Source organism: Cyprinus carpio, chromosome A21 (assembly GCF_018340385.1).
Source record: "Cyprinus carpio isolate SPL01 chromosome A21, ASM1834038v1, whole genome shotgun sequence".
Lineage (NCBI taxonomy): Eukaryota > Metazoa > Chordata > Actinopteri > Cypriniformes > Cyprinidae > Cyprinus > Cyprinus carpio.
Window position 1 is genome coordinate 2201701 of NC_056592.1, and position 27198 is coordinate 2228898.

Here is a 27198-nt window from a genome sequence, read left to right on the forward strand (position 1 = left end):
AATAGCCAAAATGCCAAGTGTTACAAACCACGTGTCCTTGACTGATTTATGCACAAGAGGGCGATAGTGAACAGACAAAGATCCACAGAGAGCGGAATGTGGCAGAGGAGATTTATGACCTCTAGGGGGCATCAAAAAACAAGGGAAAAGATTGATAATTGATGGCTGCATTGATGCACTTTCATATGCTGTCTAATATTGGACATATTATGCTCTCTCTCTCTCTCTCTATGAAATACCTTAGTTTTCTTCTTAGAGACTAGAGTGCCTTGGTACTTGGTGAATTTTTTGGACAGTTAACCTTGATATTATTGTGCAAAAATCTTAGAGTATCATGTAAATACCATGGTAAATACATTTTAGTACTATTTTGTATATCAAAGTACCATTATACATATATATATTTTTAGTAAGTGACAGAAAACCATGATATACCAAAAAAGTAATATATCATGCTACTTTTGGAACATTTTCATTTAGCCAGTCAGTTTGACAATTAAATGCCAATTCTATTTTAATACTTAATTTTACTTAAAATGTCAATTAAATAAAAAAAATTAAAACAGTTTTCTTTTTATGTTAGACATCATTCACAGGTGATTTATAGATTCATACATTTTATTATTTTAAATGATTAAATACTTTTTTATTATTTTATAAACAATATTTCCAAAGCACCAATAAAATATAAAATGAAATAAGGACAAAAACATACAAACAAACAAACTGTTTTTAGGTTAGGTATTATTCACATGTAAATAAATAAATTTTATTTAGTTTATTTCTTAAATACTTTATCAGTATTTTCAATGCATCAATACAAATTAAATAAAATAAATAGATTTTGGTGACATACATCAAACTGCTGTGGTATTACAATTTTTGACAATTGTTTTCTTTTTGTTTATAGATATATATATTTATAGATAAATGCATTTTATTTAATATTATTTTATTTTATAAAATACTTTATTGCCATTACTTTTTTATATTTTACAAGCAGTATTTCCAAAGCATCAGTGCAAAAATAAAATAAACTGAATAGAAAATAGAATATTTAACAATGAGATAAGAAATCACAAAATAGAATAACCATTCAACAAGATATTCCTCATAAATAGTCATTCTCTTTGAACTCAAATTCCCACAATCCCCGGATGCCACGTGCGCGTGTTCTGTCAGCAAACCGGACTAAACGTCACATTCCTGCATTCTCATCCCTGCGAGCGCGAGTGCGCGTGTGTGTGAGAGAGAGGGACGCAGGCTAATATCTCCCTCCCGGACACGTCACTGTCCACGGGAAACACTCATGATCGGGCGGATTTAGCCCCGGAGGACACCCGGCGACCCCCGCAGGCCCGATCGCAGATCTCGGGTGAGTGTATGCGTGTGTTTTGCCGCAGATCTGAAGGTCTCGCCGGTTTGGGGTGTTTACTGTGGCGTATCCAGCGCAGCCTGTAGTAACAGCGCGCGACCGGATGGAACGTCTGTGATACATTGTAACACTTCACACGAGCTGCGATCCGCAACTTTGTGTCTTGTTATTGATAGAATGTATCGGTTTGATCTGGCGGCGGCGCTTTGATCATAGAGAAATGACAGATGTCTGGCGTTCTGATGACAGCTCAAAATCTTCTGATCACTGTGTGTGTGTGTGTGTGTGTGTGTGTGTGTGTGTGGGTGTGCGTGTGTCTGTTTTGGTTTCATTGTTGCTGTTTTGAAAATCTCAACCCATAATAGGGAAGGAATTTAAAGCAATAAAGGCACAAATGTTATGATTTTTGGAGAATAAACTGTCAGATATGTTAGTGTTAAGTCTGATCTGGGATCTGTCGGTGACCATGTAAATATCCTCATCTTGATCATGAGAGTTGTTGCGCTCTCAGAGCTGTGTTCAGGACTGTGTTATCGGTATCATATCGTATCGATCTCCGATGGTTGCATCAGACGCTGGCAGGGCCACAAACATACATATATGCCTGCATGCAGTTAAACAGCCCTGATCTTCCTCTGATGCTTCACCCTCCTCATCAGCAGTGACACGCAGCTGGGCTGCATTTACACTAGCGACATACAGGCCCTTTTTTCAACTGATACTGATTATTTCTATTAAAGGTGTAGTTCACCCAAAATGAAAATATGCTCTAAAACATCTAAAATGTAGATGAGTTTGTTTCTTCATCTGAACAGATAAAAAATAAAGCATCACAACACCACCTCAACAACAAATCATCCTCAGCAAATAATTGCTGCCATAATAATAATATAAAAAACAGATAAAAAAAACAACAAAAATCAACACAATAATCCACACCACTCCAGTCCATCAGTTCATGTCTTGTGAAGTGAAAACCTGCATTTTTGTAAGAAACAAATCCATCATTAAGGAATTTTTAACTTCAAATCATTGCTTCTGTTTCTTTCTCTATCAATAATATTGTTTTCTTCAGTATCGGGTCTTAATCAGGAGAGAAATCTGCACAGATCAAGCACTGTTTATGAGCTAATAAAGACCAAAACAGTTCTAAACATATATGTGGGTGGATTTTGATGTGAGAAACAGATGGACTTTTTCACGAGAGGAAGAGTTATTATAGATTATGGACTCATATTTTGGCCAGAAGCATAAGTTACCAGCATTTAGGCCACTGGTTTGGATGTCAGGTAGGATATATTCAGCATAATTGTACTGAAAACATGCTTTAAATAATCATATTAATCTCTTACTGTGTTATTAGTGTGTTATTTAGCTATGACTGTGCATCCCATTGTAATCAGAATAACTATTGTAATCAGAATAATTATTATATATAATGGACGAGTGAGGCTGGCTGTCACATTTATACAGTGCGGAAGGGTTTTTTGAAGCCTTGATGAATGTTAGTTTTGAAATACATTTTGTTGCTTTGCAGCCTGAAATGAAGACAGACACAGTTTTTATTTTATCCAGCTGCATTTACTCATGAAAAAAAAAAACAGAATCAGCTGATCAGCTTCTCAATGGCACACAAGTCATCTGACTTTCAACTGTGATCAGCTGTGCTCATTCTGATCAGCTCAGCATGAAAAGAGCTTTCCTGGAGCATTTCAGTCCTTGGTAGTGCAACTGAAGCAAACAATCAACTACGGGTGACAAGCCACTGTCAAAAGATCTCAGGGATAAAGTTGTGGACAGGCATAAGTCAGGAGTCAGGGATTCAAAAACATTTAAAAAGCTTTATCAATGCCTAGAAGCACAGGGAAGTCTATTATTAAGAAGATTCAGGTAGGTCATAGTTTGCAATTGACGAATCTGGTCAGAAAGGCGACCAAGAGGCACACACAATCACACAAACATTGAGTGGTCATTGTGTGCATGTGACAACAATATCACAAATCCTCCACAAATGTGGCTTGTATGGGAGGGTTGCAAGAAAAAAGCCGCTCCTTAAGAAAGGGCACATGCAGTCAGACTGCGCTTTGCCAAAACACACTCAGAAGATTCTGAGGCAGATGAGACTAAAATGTAATTATTTAGCCTCATCACCAAACAAAATGTCTGGTGGAAATCCTATACAGCTCAGCATCCAAATAACAGCATTCCTCCAGTAAAGCATGGTGTGGTAGTATCCTGTTATGGGGGTGTTTCTCTGCAGCAGGGTCTGAAGCACTCGTCAGGATAGAAAGAGAAATTAATGGGGCAAAATATCATCAAATTCTTGAGGAAAATCTGCTGGCCTCTGCCAGAAAAATGTCAATGGAAAGAAGGTTTATCTTCCAACATGACAATGACCCAAAGCATACCGCAAAACTGAGCACACAGTGGTTGAAGGAGAAAAAGGTGTATGTCCTTGCATGACCTCGACAGAGCCCAGACTTAAACCCCTCTGAAAATCTGTGCAATGACCTGAAGACTGCAGTCCACAAACAGACACCATCAAATTGAACTGAACTTGAGCAGTTCTGCAAAGAAGAGAGGGGAAATATTGCAAAGTTAGTAGAGATGTATCACAACAGACTGTAATTAAGGCAAAAGGTGGTTCAACGAAATACAGACACAAGGGGCTGATCCTTTTTCCAACCCAGTGATTCTGCTTTTTTCTGACATGTTGGTGATTCTTTCACTTGGGTGTTATTAGTTGCACTGAGTAAATACAGCTGGATAAAACAAAAACTGTGAAAACATTCACCTCATGCAACAAAACAACAAAAAGTGAAAACATCAAAGGGGGGTGATTCTTTTCTATACCCACTGTAGCTACATTTACATGGTATGTGTCTACACAAAAATGAAAATGAAAAGCATGAAACCTAGACCTCTGTTAAATATGTTTATATAGTTCTGTAGTCACAATTATGCTTGTTTTAGTGATGCAACTTAAGTCAGTTTAAATATACAGGGAGAAACATGAAGGGATTGGAGCTGTCTCACAAATCACTGTGAATTTCTCAAGATATATTGAGGTATGTGTATGAACAGAAAGAGAGAGAGAGATGTCTACACATGTCTACATGTCAGTCTGAGAGCATCATATAGCAGAGCAGTTTCACTCTTCATTAGAACTGTACAGTTAATAATATAAACTGATTAGCAGACTCTCCTTTGACTGTATACACTTATCTGTGACACTTAAATCCAACTCAATCAGTCTCCGAGCAGTGGATTCAATGTGCTTTTAGATGTGCGTGTGTGTTGTTTTTGGCAAGTTTGGATATAATTATGTAAATTTAAACATATGATACATCAATACAGACAGACTAGAAAAAGCAGTTGCAGATGATTCTGCTAGACTGTCAGATGTGATGAGGGAACTTTAAATGTAGGGTAGATGATTTCAGAGAGGCTAGCAATAGCAAACTAGCTTTGAAAGCATAAGATCCCACCCTCCTTGCAAATAACTCTCCAAAGTCATGCCTCCTTCGAAACACATGAACACGCACAGGCAGAGCAGAGGTTAACCAGCGACATGAGGAGAGATGGTGTTGGTGGAGGGTTGAATGCAACACTCTCAGATAAGCTCATGTCTCATTCACCGGTGAGAAAACATACAAAGTGCATAATATTTCAATAATAACGCCTTCCATTCTCTCTCGGTGTGCAATAGTGTAATGGAACATGCCGATGATATGTCTGCGTGAACAGGGGATTGCGGAGGCATGCAAATACATATGTTCACAGGCAGGTAGGACAGCCTATTGTAGCCCTCGGACTGAGGGATATGATTGGACAAACATTTCATGGTCCTACGCCTTCCACAGACTACATAAATTCATATCAATACATTTAGACCGCTTAACTTAGTGATTGCTGTCAGGATGAGAAGAGACTCTCAACCAGCATAACAAAAAATGTTTTTGAAACAAATCACCTACCCTGCCTTCAAAATCTCTATACGAACAAGAAATTCACTTGAGAATTAATTTTTCTCATAGTGTCAGATTCACGATTTTTATGTCACATACACCTAGTTATCTACAGAATGCAACCTGCAATGAAATATAAATCTTGTCCGCTAATAATGATAAACAAATATATAATAAAAAAAAATTAGCAAACCTGAAATAATGCAAAGACTGTTAACTATATACAATAGAACTCTTTTAAGAACCGGGTCATATGTTCATTTTGCTAAAACGTGGAGAATGTTGGCTTTGTAAAAAGAATTTGGAGTTCAATTAGAGGTCAAGTTTTGCCTAGATTGTCAGACAGAGCATGGCTGTTTCACATGCCCTGAAATGTAAATAAGTTCTCTGGACTGTTATTGTATTTCTTCCTAAGTAACATATTCAAACATTCACAGACAGCTTCATGTTCTTCAAGATTTGGGTTTGCAATTGACTCTAAGAATGGTTGAATAATAGTAATAATAAGTTATGCTTAGCTGAGGGATTATGTATACTACAACATCATAATGCACGTAATTTTACCTCTTGTTGATTAAAATCCATTCCTTGACAAGAGAGGCTTTGTTTGTCTCATAGAGCACTGCTGATAGGGCTGTTTTAGCCACCCTCCGTTGTTTATCCAATCCCTGCTGCTCTCATCATGAACTAAGATTGTGATTGGCTCAGTCCAACAGTGTCTGTGCTTCTCATTGGTGGTTTCTGGTGGAATATGTTTACTTCCTGCTTTTTCAGCCAATCAGAGCTGCTGAATCTCATCACATTCCATTGGGATTCAGATCACATCATGAGTGTGTGAGAGAGGTAGAGACAAATGTGTGTGTGTCGTCTCTCCCTTTCCGGCTGTAATTGAGTTTTGTGGGCCTGTAGTTAAAAGTCGTTTCATATCGTGCACGTTCAGCATATTCTCATATTACTGTGCTTGTTTACAGAAATAAGAGACCCTTTATACAGCAGTTTTATACTGACTGTCTCTGCAAATGCTAAGATTTTGTAGATTTAGCATTTGTAGTGTCAATGCTTATGCGTCCTGGATAGCAGTGTGCAGTGTGCTGCTGACCGCCATAAGCTTGAGAGTAGAAATGAATGCATTTGACGTTGCATTGTTGTGGATGATGTCATTCATTGTCGGTTATACAGTACGGAGAGCGCGGCATTATCTGTTTTAAAAAGCTTTTGTTCAGAGCTTCTTTGGCGGTTGTCTGTCAACGGATTGTAGATGTTGTTTGGTGAGTTCTGTTTGGTTGTGCTTTAAATGTTTAGAGAATAAATTGGTTTAACCGATGCTTGAACTTCTGTCCAGTTTATGTTATTTGAAGATCTGTTTGGTTGTAGTTTAACTTGATTAGAAAATGATAAGATGTGTTCAACAGAAGTTTAACAGCTGTACTATGTTTGACTGATTGTATCAGCTAATCAGGCAGTATTTGACCATTTTAATATGAACCACATCAAGATTTGATATGCAATGGTGTTTGCTATTCAATAAGGCATCAAGAACCTGGTCCCTAGATTTGAGAATAGATATTCAACAAGATCTGATCTGTGAATGAATCGCCCCTCATTCATTGAGCTGATGTTGTTCAATAGCTGTTGATTTCTTCTTGGGTTGTTTTGAGTTTAGCTGTGATCACGTGTTGAAGAATAAGATTGTACACTGATTAGATCCTGTAGTTTGAGTGAAAGTTTGGTATTGTTCTAGTTGAGGTTCTGCTTTAGAACAGAACAATAGATGCATTGTTTCTGGTGCGGCTGGCCTTTAGTTTTACACACCATCATTTCCAGATCTAAAGCCTTTGCTGGAGTTTTAGAAAACTCTGCTCCTTCAGGATACATTGATTTTGAGAATATCTTTGGTCTCTGAAGATCTTTTGGTCTCTGTGGTTCATTCTATTAGATGTTTTCAGGATTTATTTTGATAATCCTCCATAGGGCTGCATGTTTTTGGGGAAAAAAATGAATGGTGAATTAAAATGATATTAAAAATTCTTTCCAGGTTTGCTGTGCTTGTCTGTAGGGCCTTACAATTTGGCGATTAAAACATTTTTGTGATTTTTTTTTTATTTTTTATCAATATGCCTGACTTGTCTATAAAACACATGTATTTGGTCTGACAAATTGTTTTATGTCATGAGACAATAATTTTTTTCAGGACAAATTTTTAAGGACCCGGAACATCTTTTGCAATTTTTTTTTTTTTTATCAAAAGTACATTTAAAAAATCTTTTATAGAATTGTATGTATGTCTTTTTGTCTAATTTTTAATTTGATTAAATGTTTGTATTTATTATATTGTTGAATGTTTAATCTGTATTTGCCATGTGAAGCTGATATGCCAATATATTTAAATACAAAATAAATCAATATGTCTAAAACTACTAAAAACTAATATAAAAATGACTAAATAAAAACAAAATAAGAAATACTTTTGTATATTTTAAATGATAGATTATAAAAATTAGTATTTAAGAAAAATAATATAGTATTAATAAAATAAAATATCATATTAATTAATACATAGTATTACATATTATAATATACATAGTAAAACATATTGCAATACTAATATTCATGGCTGATGTGACTGAACGGTATCGTCTTGACAACCAGCTGACATCATCATGCTGTCAATCAGAGCTCCAGCCTTTGTGATGTCAGGAGAACTCGCAAGACAAGCAGTTTAAAGCAAAAAAAAAAAAAAAAAAGTTGCCAACAAATAATACTAATAATTAAACTTTAAAAATCAAAACTCTCCTGCTTCCATCAATTATTTAAAAAAAAATACAGTAAAAACAGAAATATTGTGAAATATTATTGGGAAATATAAAATATGTTTTCTATGTGAATATATTGTAAAATGTAATTTATTCCTGTGATGCGCAGCTGTATTTTCAGCATCATTACTCCAGTCTTCAGTGTCACATGATCTTCAGAAATCATTCTAATATGCTGTTTTGCTGCTCAAGAAACATTTCTGATTATTATCAATGTTGAAAACAGTTGTGCTGCCCAATATTTTTGTGGAAACTGGGATATAATTTTTTAAGGATTCTTTGATAAATAGAAAGTTCAAACAACAGCATTTTTTTTTTATTAGAATTTATTTGTAACATTATAAATATCTTTACTGTCAGTTTTGATCAATTGCAACCTTGATGAATACAAATATGAATTTCTTAAAAAAAAAAATCAAAATAAAAAGAAATCTTACTGACTTTTGAATGATACTTTCACTTTTGCCTAACAAGAAACACAAAAGTTTTAAAAACTGTATTATTTATTGTTGATATGATTCATAATAACTGTGGTTGATATCTTAGTCTTGAAATCTGAATGCTGTTTTGTCTTTCTGTTACGTCAGATCTAGAGAAGCTCACACATTTCACACATATTCCTCAAGTGTTTGTGCTGGTGAGAGTTATATGGTTTTGACTCGGATCATTGTTTCAGTTCAAGGGCTTCAGGTTTCATCATTGTCCCAGTACATCCTAAAGTCCATCGTAGTGAAGAAATGTGATGATATTTAATGAAACAACATCCTTGGTGTCAGAATCCATGTGTTAGACATCAGCTGACCACAGGAGGAGCGAATCAGGGACTGAACACAGTTTAGCATGTAAAAAAATACTAATATTACGTTAAATTGAGTTTGAACTACCATTCAAATGTTTGGAGTCGGTAAGATTTTTTATTGTTTTTAAAAGAAGTCTCTTCTGCTCATTAAGGCTGCATTTATTTAATTATTAATACAGTAAAAACAGTTAATGTTGTGAATGTTATCACAATTTCAAATAACTGTTTTCTTTATGAATTTTTTGTAAAATGTCATTTATTCCTTTGATGAAAAGCTGAATTTTCAGCATCATTACTCCAGTCTTCAGTGTCACATGATCTTCAGAAATCATTCTAATATGCTGATTGGTGATGTCTGTGGCGTTTGTGTTTAAAGTGGCAGTCTGCACGTTTGCATGTCTGTGTTTATCAGGGACTGTGATGGTGTTTGAAAGTGTTTGCTCAGTTATTACAGTCTGATAGGAAACGCTGGATATTTCTTTATATTGCACCAGGGCAAAGTGTACAGGAGACTTTGAACTTCCCGTCAGTGTGTGATTGTGTGTTTGATACATTATATTAATCAGAAACCACAGTTATGATTAAAGATGCATCAGTGACAATGTGAATCAGCATAATGCAGCATGTTTATGGGTGAAAGTGAATATTTTTGCAAAGCATTGGGCTTTATTTGGATTGTGGATATTATTGTTCATTATTATGTTTTATTATTAACAGTTGTTTCAGAGAGACTTTGATGCATGATCATGAAAAAGAACATGATTTTTCTCTGGAGCAACATGCACTGATGGAACATGTTGGGAAACGTGTGTGTGTGTGTGTGTGTGTGTGTGTGGGGCGTGTCTGTGAGCTCTTTGTTCAAACAGCTGTTGTGAGCGAGTGTAACACACGTGGAGGATTTTACACACTCTACTGCACCAGACAACAAAGACCAGACACACACACACACACACACACACACAAACACACAGCATCACTATCAGCGCACAGTGTCTCCCTGCTGTCACCCTTTTCTTATTTTGTTTGCACATTTGCACTTTGTGTTGTTCCATGTTCAAAATATGCTTCTATTTATTGCTCCATCCACCCACTCGCTCCTTTCAGATCCAGTATTTTGGTCGGTTTATTTGTGCTTTACAGCCATAACTGTACATTTGTAATGCAGAAGCTGTGGGAAATAAATATATGGCAGTATATTAACAATAAACCGATGCTAGCTACACACACACACAAACACACACACACACACACACACACACACACACACATATATATAGGCTATATATAATTTAGAACTTTCTATTCATTAAAGACATATGAAATATGAAAAGATATGAACATTGATAATAATCATAAATGTGTTTCTTCAGCAGTAAATCAGCATATTAGAATGATTTCTGAAGGATCATGTGACACTGAAGACTGGAGTAATGATGCTGGAAATACAGCTTTGAACACAGAAATCAATTACTTTTTAAAATATATTCAAATAAAAATCAGCTATTTAATATTGTAATAATATTTCACAATATTACTGTTGCATAAGTGCATAATATTCTAATTAAATGATAGTTAGAAATACAACATAAAATGCAATAATATAACCTAACCAAAAAATTACAAAGTCCTTTTTTACCGTCTCCAAACATACTCCTCATCTTTCCGGTGTTCTTTGTGAGCGTCTGCAGACAGACGGCTCTGCTGTGAGGTGATCAGAGAGCAGTGAGACACACACCATCAGTCAGACACACAGGGATTTTACTGCAGTGCTGGAAGAAGGAACTATTTTGGTGGGAAATTAGACACACATTAAACAGCTGAACACACACACACACACACACACACACACACACACACACACACACACGTTATACTGTTGTGTTTCTTTCTGTTCCTTTTTCTGTTAGTGTAGCTGTGCTGTTGTGATTGATTGTGGTTCATGTGTTTGTGTATGTAGAATGAAGCTGTTCTGGAACAACATGACATTTTATTATTATAATAATTGCAGATATGTTATTTTTAATCTCCATTCACACTGCCAGCATATTTAATGCAGAATATTACTAGTTACTCTAGTGGTTGGCGACTAGTAAGGGTTCCTAGTTCTTGGTTGCACAAGTATTGTTTAGAAATGTGAGCAAAAAACGTAACCTTTAAAAATCCTAAAAGTCATGTTTTTATAATTGCAATATCTTTTTCTGCCTCTGAAGCAACTTTTCTGTTACTGTTATCAAGGAGAGATAGCATTAACCAATAATTTTACTGCCTGTAGGATCCGCAGTTCAATCAAATCAAGTCTGGCTCTATAATTAGGTCTAAATTTAAGATTTATATATTTGAATTGCATTTAAAATTTGTTGGATCATAACATTTTAACATTAACAAATAAACTTAATGTGGCATATCTTTGTCGATCGTATAAAAATGAAATTGGAATAAATAAAACGTATGGCATAGTTCATTATTAACTCTTTACCTATATTTGATTTTGAAATCATATTTTCAAAATGCATTCATTCAGATTGCTTTGAATCAACACAAATCTGTTAATTGTCAAAACAATTAATTTATTTGTTTAAATATATATATATATATATATATATATATATATATATATATATATATATTATATATATATATGTACTTTTTAAATGAATAAATAAGTGCAATTACTGAAATCTGAACTGTTTCATTCCTTTATGACAGACAAATATTCACTGCATAGTTTGTGAGTTTGTTTATGTTAAAAGAGTACATTTAGGCCTTTTTTGTCCCAAATGTGTTTTTTTTTCTTTTTCTTTTTTGTGAGACCGAAATGTATATATAGTGAAGCGGTGCAGCATGTGCATTAGCTCCATTAGCAGAGAGCGTGTCATAACGCCCGAGGCTGTGACTGTCCTGTCAGAGACGTTTGCTCATTTAGACTTGACATGATGATATCCAGAGGAATGAGATTCTGCATGAAATGAGAAATGTTGGTTGTCACGAGCACCATCATGTGAGCAGCTAATGGAAAAGCCCTAATGAGAGCTCAGCTGATCTTATTTCTGGCTTGACAGATTTTTCCCCAAATGTGGGTAAGTTTAGGCTATTTTTCTGCCAGTTTAAACAAGGCTGCTCATTAGATTAAAGACTTTGTCAACAGCTATTTAGAGATTTATTTTGTTATTTCCAACATAATGTCTGAAATATTTTCTGATTTCCAACCCAATGAAATTTGTAGCCCATTTATCATGCATTTGTATAAATGAACCAACAGACATTTGTGCTGTGGTAATGCTCTTATAATGCACATCATACAGGAGGGTTTATAAGATGAAATGTGAAGGTAAAATTTAATAAAGCATTTGTGGCTCCAGTAATAATATTTATATTTTGCACTGTAAAGTGACAAATGTTTATGTATATATATATAATTCATGTGGTTGTTTGCAGCATGTACAAGGATTTATGGATGCTTACTTTTGCTTACCTGTCAGCTTTATTTTAGTATTTTCGATATACTATTATAGTTTTTGGTAATATTTTGAATTAGATTTTTTTTCACTTTAATTTGCAAAAATTTTAGTCATTTTGTTAGTGTTTTTTTTTATTATTTTCATTTATTGGTTTTATAAATGAGAAATGTTGAAACTAGATAAAATATTTCAGCTAATGTTTTTATTTCAAGTAACTTAAATTGTTTTAGTTTTAGTTAACTGCCTTAACCCTGGTACATGTATGAGGATGATAGTAAAAACAGGCTCCATCAGTCAGACAGATGTCTTTCTCTTCTGGGAAAATGGAGCAAAAATAGTGATGACTCATCCTGCATTACTAAGATTTTTGTCCAATCAAATGCTCTCTAGTATGAGTGTTTTGCCCCAAAATTATGACTAACAAATCATGGTTCATGGCTGTAATGCAAATACAAACTATTGGCTATTTATTAAAGAGGGCTGAGCTATTTTGAAGCTCCTTTACTTCCTGTCTCAATAGGAAATGTGTCTACACAAAATAAATCTGACCTTGTCAAAGGATTTCATTAGATCTGCGTGGCACACATGACAAAATCACTTGCATTATTGTTTATATCACGAATGTAATATCATTTAACAGTATAATAAAGTATAGCATTTTGTGTGTGGTTAGTGTTGATGTCAGAGTGAAGGATGCAAAGTTTAAGTGAAGTGTGTCATTGACAGACGATCATGCTGGAGTCAGTAGAGATCTCCAATCCTGACTCAGCTCATTAAAGCTGTCCGTCTGAATCTACTGACACAATGAAAGTTCTCACGCCTCTTATCCTGATCATCTCATGTGGTGGATCTCGCTCTTTCTGTTTCCTCAGCTCTAGTGTGTGTAAGCTATATAGCTGATATCACAGCACACACACACACATCATTTGTTTACATTCTCTGATGTGGAATATATCACTAAAGCTAACATGTTCAAGTTAAAGTAAAAGTAACATGGAAGCATGAGAGTTTGAATATGTTTCATGAAAATTTTATAAATCAAACAAAACTTGAGAAAGGACAAGAAGAAAAGAGAGAGAAAAAAATAGATTTCAGTCTTTTTTTATTGCTAACATTATTTCTTGTTATTTAAAATATAAACACACACTACCAAAAGTTTGGGGTCTCACAAGATTTTGTTGAAAGAAGTTTCTTCTGCTCACCAAGGCTGCATTTGTTATCAAAATTACAGTAAAAAAAAAACCTGTAATATTGAGAAATATCATTACAGAAGCTGTATTTTCAGCATCATTACTCCAGTCTTCAGTGTCACATGATCTTCAGAAATATTTTTAATATACTGATTTCCTGCTCAAGAAACATTTCTGATTATTATCAATGTTGAAAACAGTTGTGCTGCTTCATATTTGTGTGGAAATTGTGATACACTGGTGATATATTGAGGATTGTTAAACGTCAAAATCTGCCCTAAATCATGACATAAGAAGCTGAGACTGTGACCGGAGTGTGTAGGACAGTAGGCCTCTCAGTTTTTAACCAGAATAAGCTGTGCTGTGGAGCAGACATTGATTATGGATCAATAGGTTGGACAGATGATAGAACAGCTGTGAATGTAGATCAACTTCTTCATATGCCCACAATATTCATTGTCTTCCAGCAATTAGACTTCCTGCCATATGCTTGTGCTTCCTGTGTCTATTTCCACTGGTCTGGCTTTGTCAGTCTTTCTTTTACTCTATAGCTGTCTCTCACTGGAGCTGTCAGATCTCTAGATACTTTAATGCTCTGTGCTTGGGAGCATGATGAATATGTACACAAAGGATCAATTCACAGATTACTGGTGGTGCAAAGAACAGTTGCTAAACCAAGTAAATTCAATTCAAATTCACAATTGTTTCAAAGCAGCTTTACAGAAAATGCATGTGGTTACATTACAAAGCAGAAGTGAATGTTTCCAAGTAATGAACATTTCACAAATTAACCGTTCAAGATAATAGAATCAATTATGAACATTAAATATGAGCAGATGTGTTTTTATGAGTGTAAACGGGAGCGCAGGGCCCCTGCGTGTGTTATTTTGGATGTGTGCTGGTAAGATGGTGCTGCTCCAGTTGTAAATCCTCTTTGCTTGGCCAAGATTCAAGTATTGAATTAACACCAGATTAAAATCTCCTTTTCTCTCTCTCTCTCTGTCACCTGGTGTGAGCGGGGCATGTCGTCCCACCCAGAGCCGTCATTATCTAATGCACGCTTTTGACTTTTGAGTAATTATATATATATATATATATATATATACACACACAGAGTAAAGAGAGTAAGAAAAGAAAAGGATTGGAGGTGAAAGATGAGAGGAGAGACAGATGGGCTGGTAAAGCAGAAGCAGACAGGACTTTATGAAGCTGATTGTGTTTGTGGCTCTCTGTGTCTCTGCTGCGGCCGCTGGTGAAGCAGATGAACTGCAGCGTGTCACAGTCTGAATGAGTCTCAGTCAGGGGTCGATGTGCCTGACCTGCACTGACTGCAGCATGAGCTCCAGATCCTCAGAGCTCACTGTCCTGCCTGTCGTCAAGCAGCATGTTTATCTGCTGATCCTGAACACTAGTGAACTTTGTCTTGTTTTTTGATAAAAAGTTTTTATAGCTTCAGAGTGATTTTCATTAAAATGTTATTAGATTTTAAAATGCTTAACATAACATTAATGTACATTTGGATGTCATGAAATAGTTGTGTATTAAAAGTCATTGTGGATAATCATAAAAATATCTAATAAAATGTATATTTTCGATTTGAAATGTCAAGTCACATTATTTTCACATTACTAACAATTTCCTTTTTCTCTTTGCCCTGCCCGCAGCTCCCCTCCCTCCCTCCCTCCCCCCACTGGGCTGGTTGCCATGGAGAGCTCATCGGTAGCGTCAGCGTCATCAGAGGCGGGAAGCACGCGCTCGCAAGAGATCGAGGAGCTGGAGCGCTTCATCGACAGCTACGTGCTGGAGTACCAGGTGCAGGGACTCCTGAGCGACAAAAACGAAACTGACCAGGATGTGGACAAGACCCCGTCCCACACCTCACAGGTAAATCACACCCTGTCCCAATCCTCACAGGTAAAACAGACCCCGTCCCAGTCCTCTCAGGTAAAAAACACCCTGTCCCAATCCTCAGAGGTCAAACACACCCCCGTCCCAAACCTCACAGGTAAAACAGACCCTGTCCCACACCAAACACACCCTGTCTTGCATCTCACAGTTCAAACACACCCTGTTCCGAACCTCACAGATAAAACACACCCCGTCCCACACCAAACACACCCCATCTCGCACCTTACACACTTTTCCACACCTCACAGGTCAAACACACCCTGTCCCGCATCTCACACCACATCCCGCACCTTACATGTAAAACACACCCCGTCCTGCACCTCAAAAGCTGTGTTGAGGATGATGCACTCTAATTCTGTTTTACTAAGTAATAATCAAAACAAATAAATTCAATTTGACACTAATGGCGTCTCTCTCTGTCTCTCAGTGGACAGTAGACTGCAGTGATAAGATTGACGGGAGCTGGTCATCCTCACGGGGCAGGGGCTCATCAAAACCAGTGAGTTTTGCATGTGTGTGTATGTGTCTGATCCGTAACACTCGTGTAACACCCTGTTCACAGTCAAACGTTATGTCTTCTTATAACTGATGAAGCTGGGAAAGCATCTGTTGCAGTCACCTCTGGTGCAGAGACAGTGTTAGTGTTGAAGATGTGTAGAAATGTTTGAAAATTACTCTAGGTGTTCAAAAACAGGTGTGTTTGTCATCAGAAGATTTTATAGACAAATATATTAATGGATGGACACAGAAAACAACAGAAACATCAAATTAGTGCTGAGTCCCAGTTCACATACTGTCTGTCCTGAATAGTGTGCGAGATTAGGGTTAGAGGGTCCTAAATCATAGCTGTAAACACTGTACACAACAGGTGCCTGGATGGTGTGCTGTGTGTCAAAGTGGAGCTAGATGCTAATGTTAACATGAAAACACATACAGTAAGTGCACTGGATAGTGTCATTATTCAGCTCAAGTGATAGATGGTGATCTAAATTCAGTTTAATAACAGTGCTGATGTTGCAAGGTTCATTAAATTATGAATGAATTCAATTCAGCTAAAGCAACTCTACAGAAGACAATAGTGTCATCATCCATCTGATTTCTGATAATGTCAGTGCAGTCAGACCGCTGCAGACATACAGTATATGTGTGAATATGCAGACTGATGCATCGGTGTGTTCTGAGTGTTCCCTCAGTAGTGACACTGGAGCAGACGAAAGCTGTCAGCCATATGCTTAATTTGAGTGTATATTAAATATTAAAGACAGCACACGTGAGAACCTTAGATGCACTGTGCTGCATGCATGTTGTTTTGCAGTGTGTTAGAGAGCATTGTGAACGACACAGTGACAGTATTGTGGTCTGAGGTCATGTGATGCGATGCTGTGTCCTCTGAACATTCATTATGCTGATGTCACATGCTTTGCTGCTACACATGCTCAGTTGCATCTGATGAACCATTGCCTTGTTTGACTGAACTGAAATCTCATTTGACATACTCAGCATGCATGACAAGATTTTCTCTTTACATTTCGTTTACTTCACCAGCTCTGTCAGCATTTGCGTGTGTGTGTGTTTGATCTACAGTCCTCAAAACCATCTTTTTGTGATTACTTTTGTTATTTCCTAATATATATTTTTTCTATATTATCAATTTGTCCTTTTGAATGTAGGTTTCATTAGTTTTTTTAAACTGGATATTTTTGTAGTGTTTTCTAGATTCAATTTAGTTTTTCAGTATATTTAAATTTTAATTTAATGTGAAATGAAAGAAGCTCTCCAAGTGAGAACACATATTGCAGGGAATAATTTGTGCTTATTTTTATGTTATTAAAATTAATTTGGAGTCATGCAGGGTTTCTGCAGTTCGTAGTCTTACAGAAAGCCCTAATTTGCACTTCCACAATTTAAGGCCTTGAAAAGCCTTCAGTTTCTTCTGGTCTCTCTCAGGATGATTGGGAGCACAGCAGTAATGGCAGCACTGGTTCTAGACCCAGTTCAGGTTCTCGACCCGGTTCTGGTTCTAGATCAGGCAGCAGAGGACGAAACAACCAGTTCAGACCCCCAGCAAAGGTGAGATATCATATTTATACATTGATGTCATCAGGAACATTTTTATTTATTTTTTTCAGTATTTTTAAACTTTCATGATGTGTGTGTTTTAGAATGGAAACAGAGACTGTTCTTTCGATGTTCTGGGGACGGACATTTGGGCTGCAAACCTGGACTGTCATGGGTGAGATTCACACACATACTTTTAATAAATCTAGGCATGTAAATAATGACATAATTGTAGGGCTGCACGAATAATTTAAATAAAACCAAACAACTCGTTATAATGCTTAGTGATGATTTCATTTAAAAAGACCATAGAAAGGCACACAGTTCATTTACTTTGTTCACACACACACACGCACACTAGAGGCTTGTTCTTCTATTATATTTGAGCCGTGTGAAAAAAAAAAAAATTGCAATACAAAATAAGTGTTTTCTATGTGAATATATTGTAAAATGTCATTTATTCCTGTGATCAAAGCTGAATTTTAGGCTGCATTTATTTGATCACAAATACAGTAAAAACAGATATATTGTGAACTGTCATCACTATTTAAAATAACTTTCAATTTGAATATATTTTAAAATGTAATTCATTCCTGTGATGCACAGCTGTATTTTCAGCATCATTACTCCAGTCTTCAGTGTCACATGATCTTCAGAAATCATTCTAATATGCTGCTCAAGAAACATTTCTGATTATTATCAGTGTTGAAAACCGTTGTGCTGCACAATATTTTTTGTGAAAACGGTGATGCATTTTATTTTTCAGGATTCTCTGATGAATAGAAAGTTCAAAAGAACAGCATTGATCAGAAATCTAAATTGTTTTTAATATTATAAATGTTTTTACCATCACTGTTGAGCAATTTAATGCATCCTTGACAAATAAAAGTATTCATTTCTTTAGGGAAAAAAAATAAATACTGACCCTGAACTTGTGAGCATCAGTGTACATTACAGATTTCATTCAGATAGATTGTTCAGTTTAGTTTGCAGGTTGCCAGTGCTTTAATTCAGAGTTATGCCACAATAATCCATTCAGAGCTGCATATCTCCTTTCAGAACAAGCTCTGAGATTGTATTGATTTATTCAATGGATTTTAGGAAGAATAAGAAAAAGTGCCAGAGCTCCAGTGTGTGTAGGGTTTCAGCAGATCAGCAGAGTTTTACACTGCTTTATGGATCAGGGAAAAATGAAGGCTTTGAAAGATGCATGTAAAAAAGGCTTAATTTTCTTTATTTTGGGGGTAAAATGCGACTTTAGGTTTTTAGTTGAAGTGTAGATGTAGTGTAGTTAAGGATTCCTATTGTTTGTGTATTAATGTGCGTTTGTGCTCACAGAGGCGCTACGTGGGACATGCAGCCGGAGAAACTGGATTTCTCTCAGTTTCACAGGAGGCCGTACAGAGGGACACCGAAACAGCTCCCGCACATCGACCGAGAAGGGTGAGACAGACCATAGCGTCAGTAACACTGACACACACAGTTACAGTCTGAATCACTTCACAGCAATGCACCGAATGCATTTATACAAGTGTATTTATTCTCATGATTTAATTTGTATGGAAATCTGCATGTCAGGGAGTTTTCAGCATTCAGTGTTGTTGTGAGGTGAGCTGTAATGGGGTGTGGCTGTGTGTTTGAGTGGTGCTCTGCTCCCTACTGCCCTCTACTGGCTGAATGAGAAACAGCCTGGGTGCATTGAGAGAATTTAACTCCTACTGTAAATCCTACTGTATCATATTTGATACAGGCTTCTAAATGAACAACATCATCAAAACTTTGCTGAAAAAAAGCAAATCACCTTCAGCTCGTGCTTCACGTGTCTTTCTGCTGTCAAACTGATTTTTATAAAGTAAATTAAAGAATAACTTTCATATTGTAAGTAATAATCAAGATGAACACTTATGGACTGATTATCCTTACATAATTTTTTTTTTCAAATGTGTTTTTTTTTTTTTTCAAATTGTTCAAATGCGAGTATCAAATATGATCATCAGGTTTTTGAGGAATGTTTGTCCTCAATTATGATTGGATTGCATTGCATTATATGATTTGATCATCAAACTAAGCATTTAAATCTCATCTTATGAAGACATATTATTGGAGATACAGAGTGACGACTGACATTTATATAATTTTAAGGATGTATCAAGTATCTGATATACTATTATAAAGATCTAATTGATTTACATTACAAGTATCAGAATTTCATCGCGTTTTGTCATCATCTGAACCAAATTGCCTATTTTTTGCGCAGTTCGAGTCTCTGAATAAAACTGATCAGTTTTTTCCTCCATATTCTCACTATATCATAATATATGAGCCATATATAATATGATACTCAACAAAAAAAAAACACAAATGCAAACTATAAAATATGTTTTGTCTAAAGGTAAATTTTTTTTTGACTTATTTCACATGTCAGCCTTTACAGAATTAAATTTTAGGGCTTGGTTTATTTATTTAGTTAGTATGGAAACTTAAAAGCTCATCATTATACATAAAAGCTAATACTAGTTTGTTGTTGTTGATGTGTCAAAGAATAAAGAATAAACAAGCCTACAAAGTCTTTGTCTGGCGGGACTTCTGGTCATGTTGTGTCTATCTGTTCACAGGATGATGAAGGGCAAACTCGACGATGATGATGGTATTGACCTGGACAACATGGAGAAATTCCTGCCGGTAAGAAACTAGATGCTGGAACGTGTTTCATTTGAACTTATCCAACACGGGCATCTAGTGGTGAAGTGATGATATGACAGTGTGTATGAGCTGTAACTGGATTGTAACTCGTGCAGAATGGCAATTTCTGCTCAGGAATGTACTGTTTACACTGAATGATATGAAATTTACACCGGCCTTCTGAGATGGTGTTAGTGTATCTGTCTAATTCAAGCTAAATTGGGTTTGTCTGCATTTCTCTTGTTCTGAGACAGAGTTAAGTATTTTAAAACAGTCATTCCCGAACAGTATGGGAGATTATGAAGTTGTTTTTCATTTTAAGGTGAATTTTGGTAATGAATTAAGTTGGATACTAACATGCAAATTAGTCATTACATTAGTCTGAATTTTAATGTTCACATATTTAAGAACTGCTGTAGCAACATCAGCATTTAACTAAAGAAGAGAGAATGACCATGAACGATATTTCAAAATAAAAATAAAAAAATGATGTGGTAGCACGGTTGACCAGAGCTATTAAAGTCAACTTAAAACCGTTAAAAAATTGTTGCTAGAAATAAAATAAACTTAAATAAAAAAATAAAAAAACTTGCCAAGGCAATATTTCTCATTTTCATTTAGTTTAACAAAACTGAAATAAAAATGTAAAACATGTAAAACTTTTATAAAAACGGATATATATATATATATATATATATATATATATATATATATCTATATATATATATATATATATATATATATATATATATATATATATATATATATATATATATATATATAAATAGGGCTGTCAAAAGATTAATCACGATTAATCACATCCAAAATAAAAAGTTTTGTTTACATAATATATGTATGTGTACAGGGTATATTTATTATGTATATATAAATACACACACATAAATTATATTATTTAGAAAATATTTACATGCATATACATTTATATATTTATATTCTTATATTTTATATTATATATAAAATACATTTAATATATAACATAACATATTCTTCTTAAATATATACATACATGTGTGTGTATTTATATATACATAATAAATATACACAGTATACACACATATATTATGTAAACAAAACTTTTATTTTGGATGTGATTAATCATGATTAATCATTTGACAGCCCTAATATATATATATATATATATATATATATATATATATATATATATATATATATATATAAAAACGAACAAAATTATGAAAAATGTAAATAAAATTAAACTGAAAAGAGAAATTATAAAAAACTAATTGAAAATATAGATACTAAAATAACAAAGCTATTAGTATATCATTATGTACTTTCTCATCTCATGGACTAAACCTCATCTGGAAAACATAAAAGTTGTATTAAAAAAGGAGTATTAAAAAAACTGACATAATCATGAATCTAACGAGAAACAAAAAATCTCAAACTCATCCAAATGATAACCACAAACTTTCTCATCTCCTGCTTTTCAGTTAGTGCAGTGGCGCCATCTAGTGGTTTCATAATGTCATCACCAATAAATTGCCATATAGCATAGATTTTCTTTTTTCTGGTGTGTCTGGCTGCTGGTGAGTTTTTGGATCCACGCAGACCCAGCAGGATGTTGTTAGCGTGGCAGTGGCGGGTCAGAAGGTCATCTGCGGGCAGCGTCTGGACGCAGCGCTGGCAGACAGGGTGGAGTGTGTGTGTGTGTGTGTGTGTGTGTGATGCCAGCCATTGTTCTTACTCAAGTGATCTGTTGTCTTTCCCTTGTTCTCTGTGATTTTATGTGTGTCTGTTTATTTAAACACGTTACAGGCAAACGTGCGGATTGTTGGATGTTAAAATTAACACTTTTTTATATAGTTTTTGGGTTAAGATCATGGAAGAAATAGAAGTAGTTGAGTAAACGTCTATAGAGGTACTGATTGAAAATATGCATTTCTTTAAAATATATCTTACATGTACATTGCATGTAAAAATAAAACTAGGTTTATGATGATGTTATGTTGAATCATCATCACAGACTGTGAAAAGGGTCCAGACGACTGAGAGACGTCAGCCAATCACAACAGAGCTCATTTGCATACATGACTGACAGGTGTTTAGAATGAGTTTGAGTTGAAGAATCTTCTCCTGTCAGAGTCCTGTGAAATAATTGTTGGCATGAATAATTTATTTTAGTTACACACACACATAATCAGTCTCCATCTCTAATCCATGACCTCGCTGACCTCGTTTGTGTGTGTCAGGTGAGTGATTTTTATAGCTCTATTGTTTGTCATCTGATCCACAATATCCTGTCAGATTCACATGCCCTATGGTACACTCACACACACACACACACACACACACACACACACTCACACACACACACACACACACACACACACACTTTATCTGAGTGTTTGGCTGGTGTGTTTTTATTGATTACTGTTGTTCTGTTTGTTTGTTGTGTATGTGTGTGTCATTGTGAGCGGGTGTTTCTGCACTTTGTAAATTTTATCGCCTTTAATACAGAGCAGAAGGAAGTGAAACACCATGTATGTGTGTGTGTGTGTGTTTTATCACGTTCTCTCTTCCCATCATTCCTTCATTTCCAATAAGGTCAGAGTCAGTCTGTCTGTTTCCGTCTTGATGGAGGTGTGTGTGTGTGTGTGTGTGTGTGTGTGTGTGTGTGTGTGTGTGTGTGTGTGTGTGTTTACTTAACTGTACTTTGACCCTGAAGTTAAATCGGTAACTCTTTACAATAAGATCTCATTTGTAAGCATTAGTTATTGCATTTGTTTACATGAACTAACAATAAGCAATACATATTTTAACAGCATTTATTAATCTTTGTTAATGTTAACTTTGTAATCTCGGTCAACGCATCAACTGATGTTTAGAATACTTTATAATCTATTCATTATACTTTATTATCTAATCATTATTACACCTTTAGAAAATATAATGCATTAAAACACATGACAAAGCTATATATTATTAATATTGTAATGCATTTTAACTAACAATTATTTACGAAAACAATATTATGCATCACAATGTTCATTATGAATAACTTTATAATGCATTATACATAAAGGCTTTAGGTAAAGTGTTACCAGCTTTGAGAACTGAAGCTTATATTATTCTCTTTTAGAATTTGTTTCATAGTGATTATAATTTATATAAAAATAACAGAAATCAATAGCATGACCTCATTTAAATCGATCAAAAGTGTGTATGTATGTCTCTGTTTTGGGTGAAAACACTGATTTCATGTTTTTTGCGTCATATGTTTTGACTCATATGCGCCTGTATAGTGTGTGTATGTGAGAGAGAGAGAGAGAGAGTGATCAGTGGTTTGTCTGCGATGGGTCAGATACTGTAGACGTATCTAGTTCCTGCAGAACAAAAGGCCTCCAGTGGGCCAGACACTGAGCGCTCGCTTCCCTAAACTACGTGCGGCCCGTCAGGAGCAGAGAGAGAGCGAAAGAGACCCCGGCAGATCTGACACCGAACAATGAGGAGGTCAGACACCCCTCCCTTTCCTGTGATTGTCAACCACACACACACAGCTCCTACCTGCTCGCTCGTGCTCTCTTTGTCATAATGCTGGAATGAGGAGGTCAGTGAGGAATCTTGGATGCGGAATCATCTGCTGGGATTTGTGGAATTTGTGGGCGGACGCTTGTTGGCCGATTATTACAAAACACGGCTCTTTACAGATAAAATGCAACTATTTTAAAAACTTTGTGTGAGAGAGAGAGATTTACAGTGTCTTATTAGTGCATCAGAGTGTTAGAGTTCAGAGTTTGTGCTTCAATTGTGTCATGTTGTTAATTTCCTAAACAATTACACCCTTGCAAATGCATAGCAACTCCGTGGTGACCAAACAGAACAGCCTAGCAACTGCTTAGCAACTCCCTGGTGACCAAACAGAACACAGCCTAGCATAGCTTAGCAAGTTCCGTGTGTGACCAAACCAGAACAGCCTCAACTGCATAACAACTCCCTGGTAACAAACCAGAACAGCCTTGTATCAGCATAACAACTCCCTGGTGACCCAACCAGAACAGCCTAAAACTGCTTAGCAACTCCCTGGTGACCAAACAGAACAGCCTAGCAACTGCTTAGCAACTCCCTGGGTGACCAAACAGAACAGCCTAGCAAACCGCTTGGCAATTCCGTGGTGACCAAACAGAACAGCCTTGCAACTGCTTAGCACTCCCTGGTGACCAAACAGAACAGCCTAGCACCCGCTTGGCAACTCCCTGGTGACCAAACAGAACAGCCTAGCACCCGCTTGCAATTCCGTGGTGACCAAACAGAACAGCCTTGCAACTGCTTAGCAACTCCCTGGTGACCAAACAGAACAGCCAGCACCCGCTTGGCAATTCCCTGGTGACCAAACAGAACAGCCTTGCAACTGCTTAGCAACTCCCTGGTGACCAAACAGAACAGCCTAGCACCCGCTTGGCAATTCCCTGGTGACCAAAACAGAACAGCCTAGCAACTGCATAGCAACTCCCTGGTGACCAAACAGAACAGCCTAGCAACTCCCTGGTGACCAAACAGAACAGCCTAGCAACTCCCTGGTGACCAAACAGAACAGCCTAGCACCCGCTTAGCAATTCCGTGTTGACCAAACAGAACAGCCTAGCAACTGCATAGCAACTCCCTGGTAACAAACCAGAACAGCCTAGCATCAGCATAACAACTCCCTGGTGACAAACCAGAACAGCCTAGCAACTGCTTAGCAACTCCCTGGTGACCAAACAGAACAGACCTTGCAACTGCTTAGCAACTCCCTGGTGACCAAACAGAACAGCCTAGCACCCGCTAAGCAATTCCGTGGTGACCAAACAAAACAGCCTAGCAACTGCATAGCAACTCCCTGGTAACAAACCTGAACAGCCTTGTATCAGCATAACAACTCCCTGGTGACAAACCAGAACAGCCTAGCAAATGCTTAGCAACTCCCTGGTGACCAAACAGAACAGCCTAGCAACTGCTTAGCAACTCCCTGGTGACCAAACAGAAAACAGCCCCTCAACTGCTTAGCAACTCCGTGTTGACCAAACAGAACAGCCTAGCAACTGCATAGCAACTCCCTGGTGACAGCCAAGCCTAGCACCCGCTTAGCAATTCCTTGGTGACCAAACAGGACAGCCTAGCAACCACATAGCAACTCCCTGGTAACAAACCAGAACAGCCTAGTATCAGCATAACAACTCCCTGGTGACCAAACAGAACAGCCTAAAAACTGCTTAGCAACTCCCTGGTGACCAAACAGAACAGCCTAGCAACTGCTTAGCAACTCCCTGGTGACCAAAACAGAACAGCCTAAAAACTGCTTAGCAACTCCCTGCCAAACAGAACAGCCTAGCAGCTGCTTAGCAACTCCCTGGTGACCAAACAGAACAGACAGCCTAGCACCCCGCTTAGCAATTCCGTGGTGACAAAACAGACACAGCCTAGCAACTGCATAACAACTCCCTGGTGACAAACCAGAACAGCCTAGTATCAGCATAACAACTCCCTGGTAACACACCAGAACAGCCTAGCAGCTGCTTAGCAACTCCCTGGTGACAGCCAGCAACTGCATAACAACTCCCTGGTAACAAACCAGAACAGCCTAGCAGCTGCTTAGCAACTCCCTGGCACCCGCTTAGCAACCACATCCGCTTATCAATTCCATGGTGACCAAACAGGACAGCCTGGCAACCACATAGCAACTCCCTGGTGGTACACCATAACAGACTAATAAACATATAGCAACTCCCTGGTGACCAAACAGAACAGCCTAGCACCTGCATAGCAACTCCCTGGTGAGTGGTGACAAACCAGAGCACCCTAGCAACCACATAGCAACTCCCTGGTGACAAACCAGAACAGCCTAGCACCTGCATAGCAACTCCCTGGTGAGTGGTGACAAACCAGAACACCCTAGCAACCACATAGCAACTCCCTGGTGACAAACCAGAACAGCCTAGCACCTGCATAGCAACTCCCTGGTGACCAACTAAAGGAGTTGCTATGCACTTGCAAGGCTGCTCTGGTTGGTCACCAGGGAGTCGCTGTGCATTTGCAAGGGTGCAGTTGTTTAGTAAATTAACAACATGACACGACTGAAACACAAACTCTGAACTCTAACCCTCTCACTATGAATAACAGTACTAGTGATGCACTAATAAGACACTGTATTTCTCTCTTTCACACACAAACTAAAACAGCTTAGTAACCACATAGCAACTGCTTGGTGACGAACCAGAACATCCTAGCAACCACAAAGCAACTCTCCGCCTAGCAATGCTCTGGAACCACATAGGATACACTAGCAACTGAATAGCAACCTGTTAAAAAACATTCTAAATCAGAACACCTTAGCAACTGCACAGCAATGCCCTAGCAACCACTTACAGCACGGTGGTAACTGCATAGCAGTGTGTGAGTAATATATGTTTAATTATGAAGATTATGAATCTAAAAATGCAGTGATGTTTATGTTTCCCGGTTGAGAAGTGTGCGTCTGAGTGCTGTGGTTGTGTGTGAGATCATGCACTGGATCTTTACCTAACTGGGCCTGAGAGAGCCATGATGATGTCTGTCCCATCATAAACACTGAGACTCAAACCTGTGTTACCCGGCAACCAGACCAACACACACTGTAGACATGTCCAAAAGTACGTAAAGCTCACGCTGCTGTAAACACGCTAAACGGGTCTCTGTCTGAACTCACTTCACACACACTCGAAGAGACTGTGCGCTACACTTCGTTTGTGGAGTTAAAGAATCTTGACTGATTGATTTTTCTCCAGGTATCCAAAATCTGGAAATATTTTAAAACTCTGATTTCCAGGCCTGCAAAAGTCATGGAAACGAAACATTTTCATAGTAATTATAGATTTTTTTTTCTAGTCATTCTCATTACAAAACTATTTCATTGACTAGCAATTGCAGTTTGTGTTTGTAATAACTAT

At 36.9% G+C, this 27198-nt stretch overlaps 1 protein-coding gene across 1 annotated transcript in view; it reads left to right on the top strand.

Moving 5' to 3' along the window:
- The first annotated feature begins 1200 nt into the window (after positions 1-1200).
- The window catches only part of LOC109046187 (CBP80/20-dependent translation initiation factor-like), a 59325-nt gene continuing 33327 nt past the window's right edge, over positions 1201-27198 (top strand). The window contains exons 1-7 of the mRNA XM_042711362.1: positions 1201-1375; positions 15268-15487; positions 15939-16010; positions 17459-17581; positions 17674-17744; positions 18908-19012; positions 20185-20251. Coding sequence (XP_042567296.1) covers positions 15308-15487; positions 15939-16010; positions 17459-17581; positions 17674-17744; positions 18908-19012; positions 20185-20251 — 618 coding nt within the window. The 5' untranslated portion in view covers positions 1201-1375; positions 15268-15307. The remainder of the gene's footprint in view (positions 1376-15267; positions 15488-15938; positions 16011-17458; positions 17582-17673; positions 17745-18907; positions 19013-20184; positions 20252-27198) is intronic.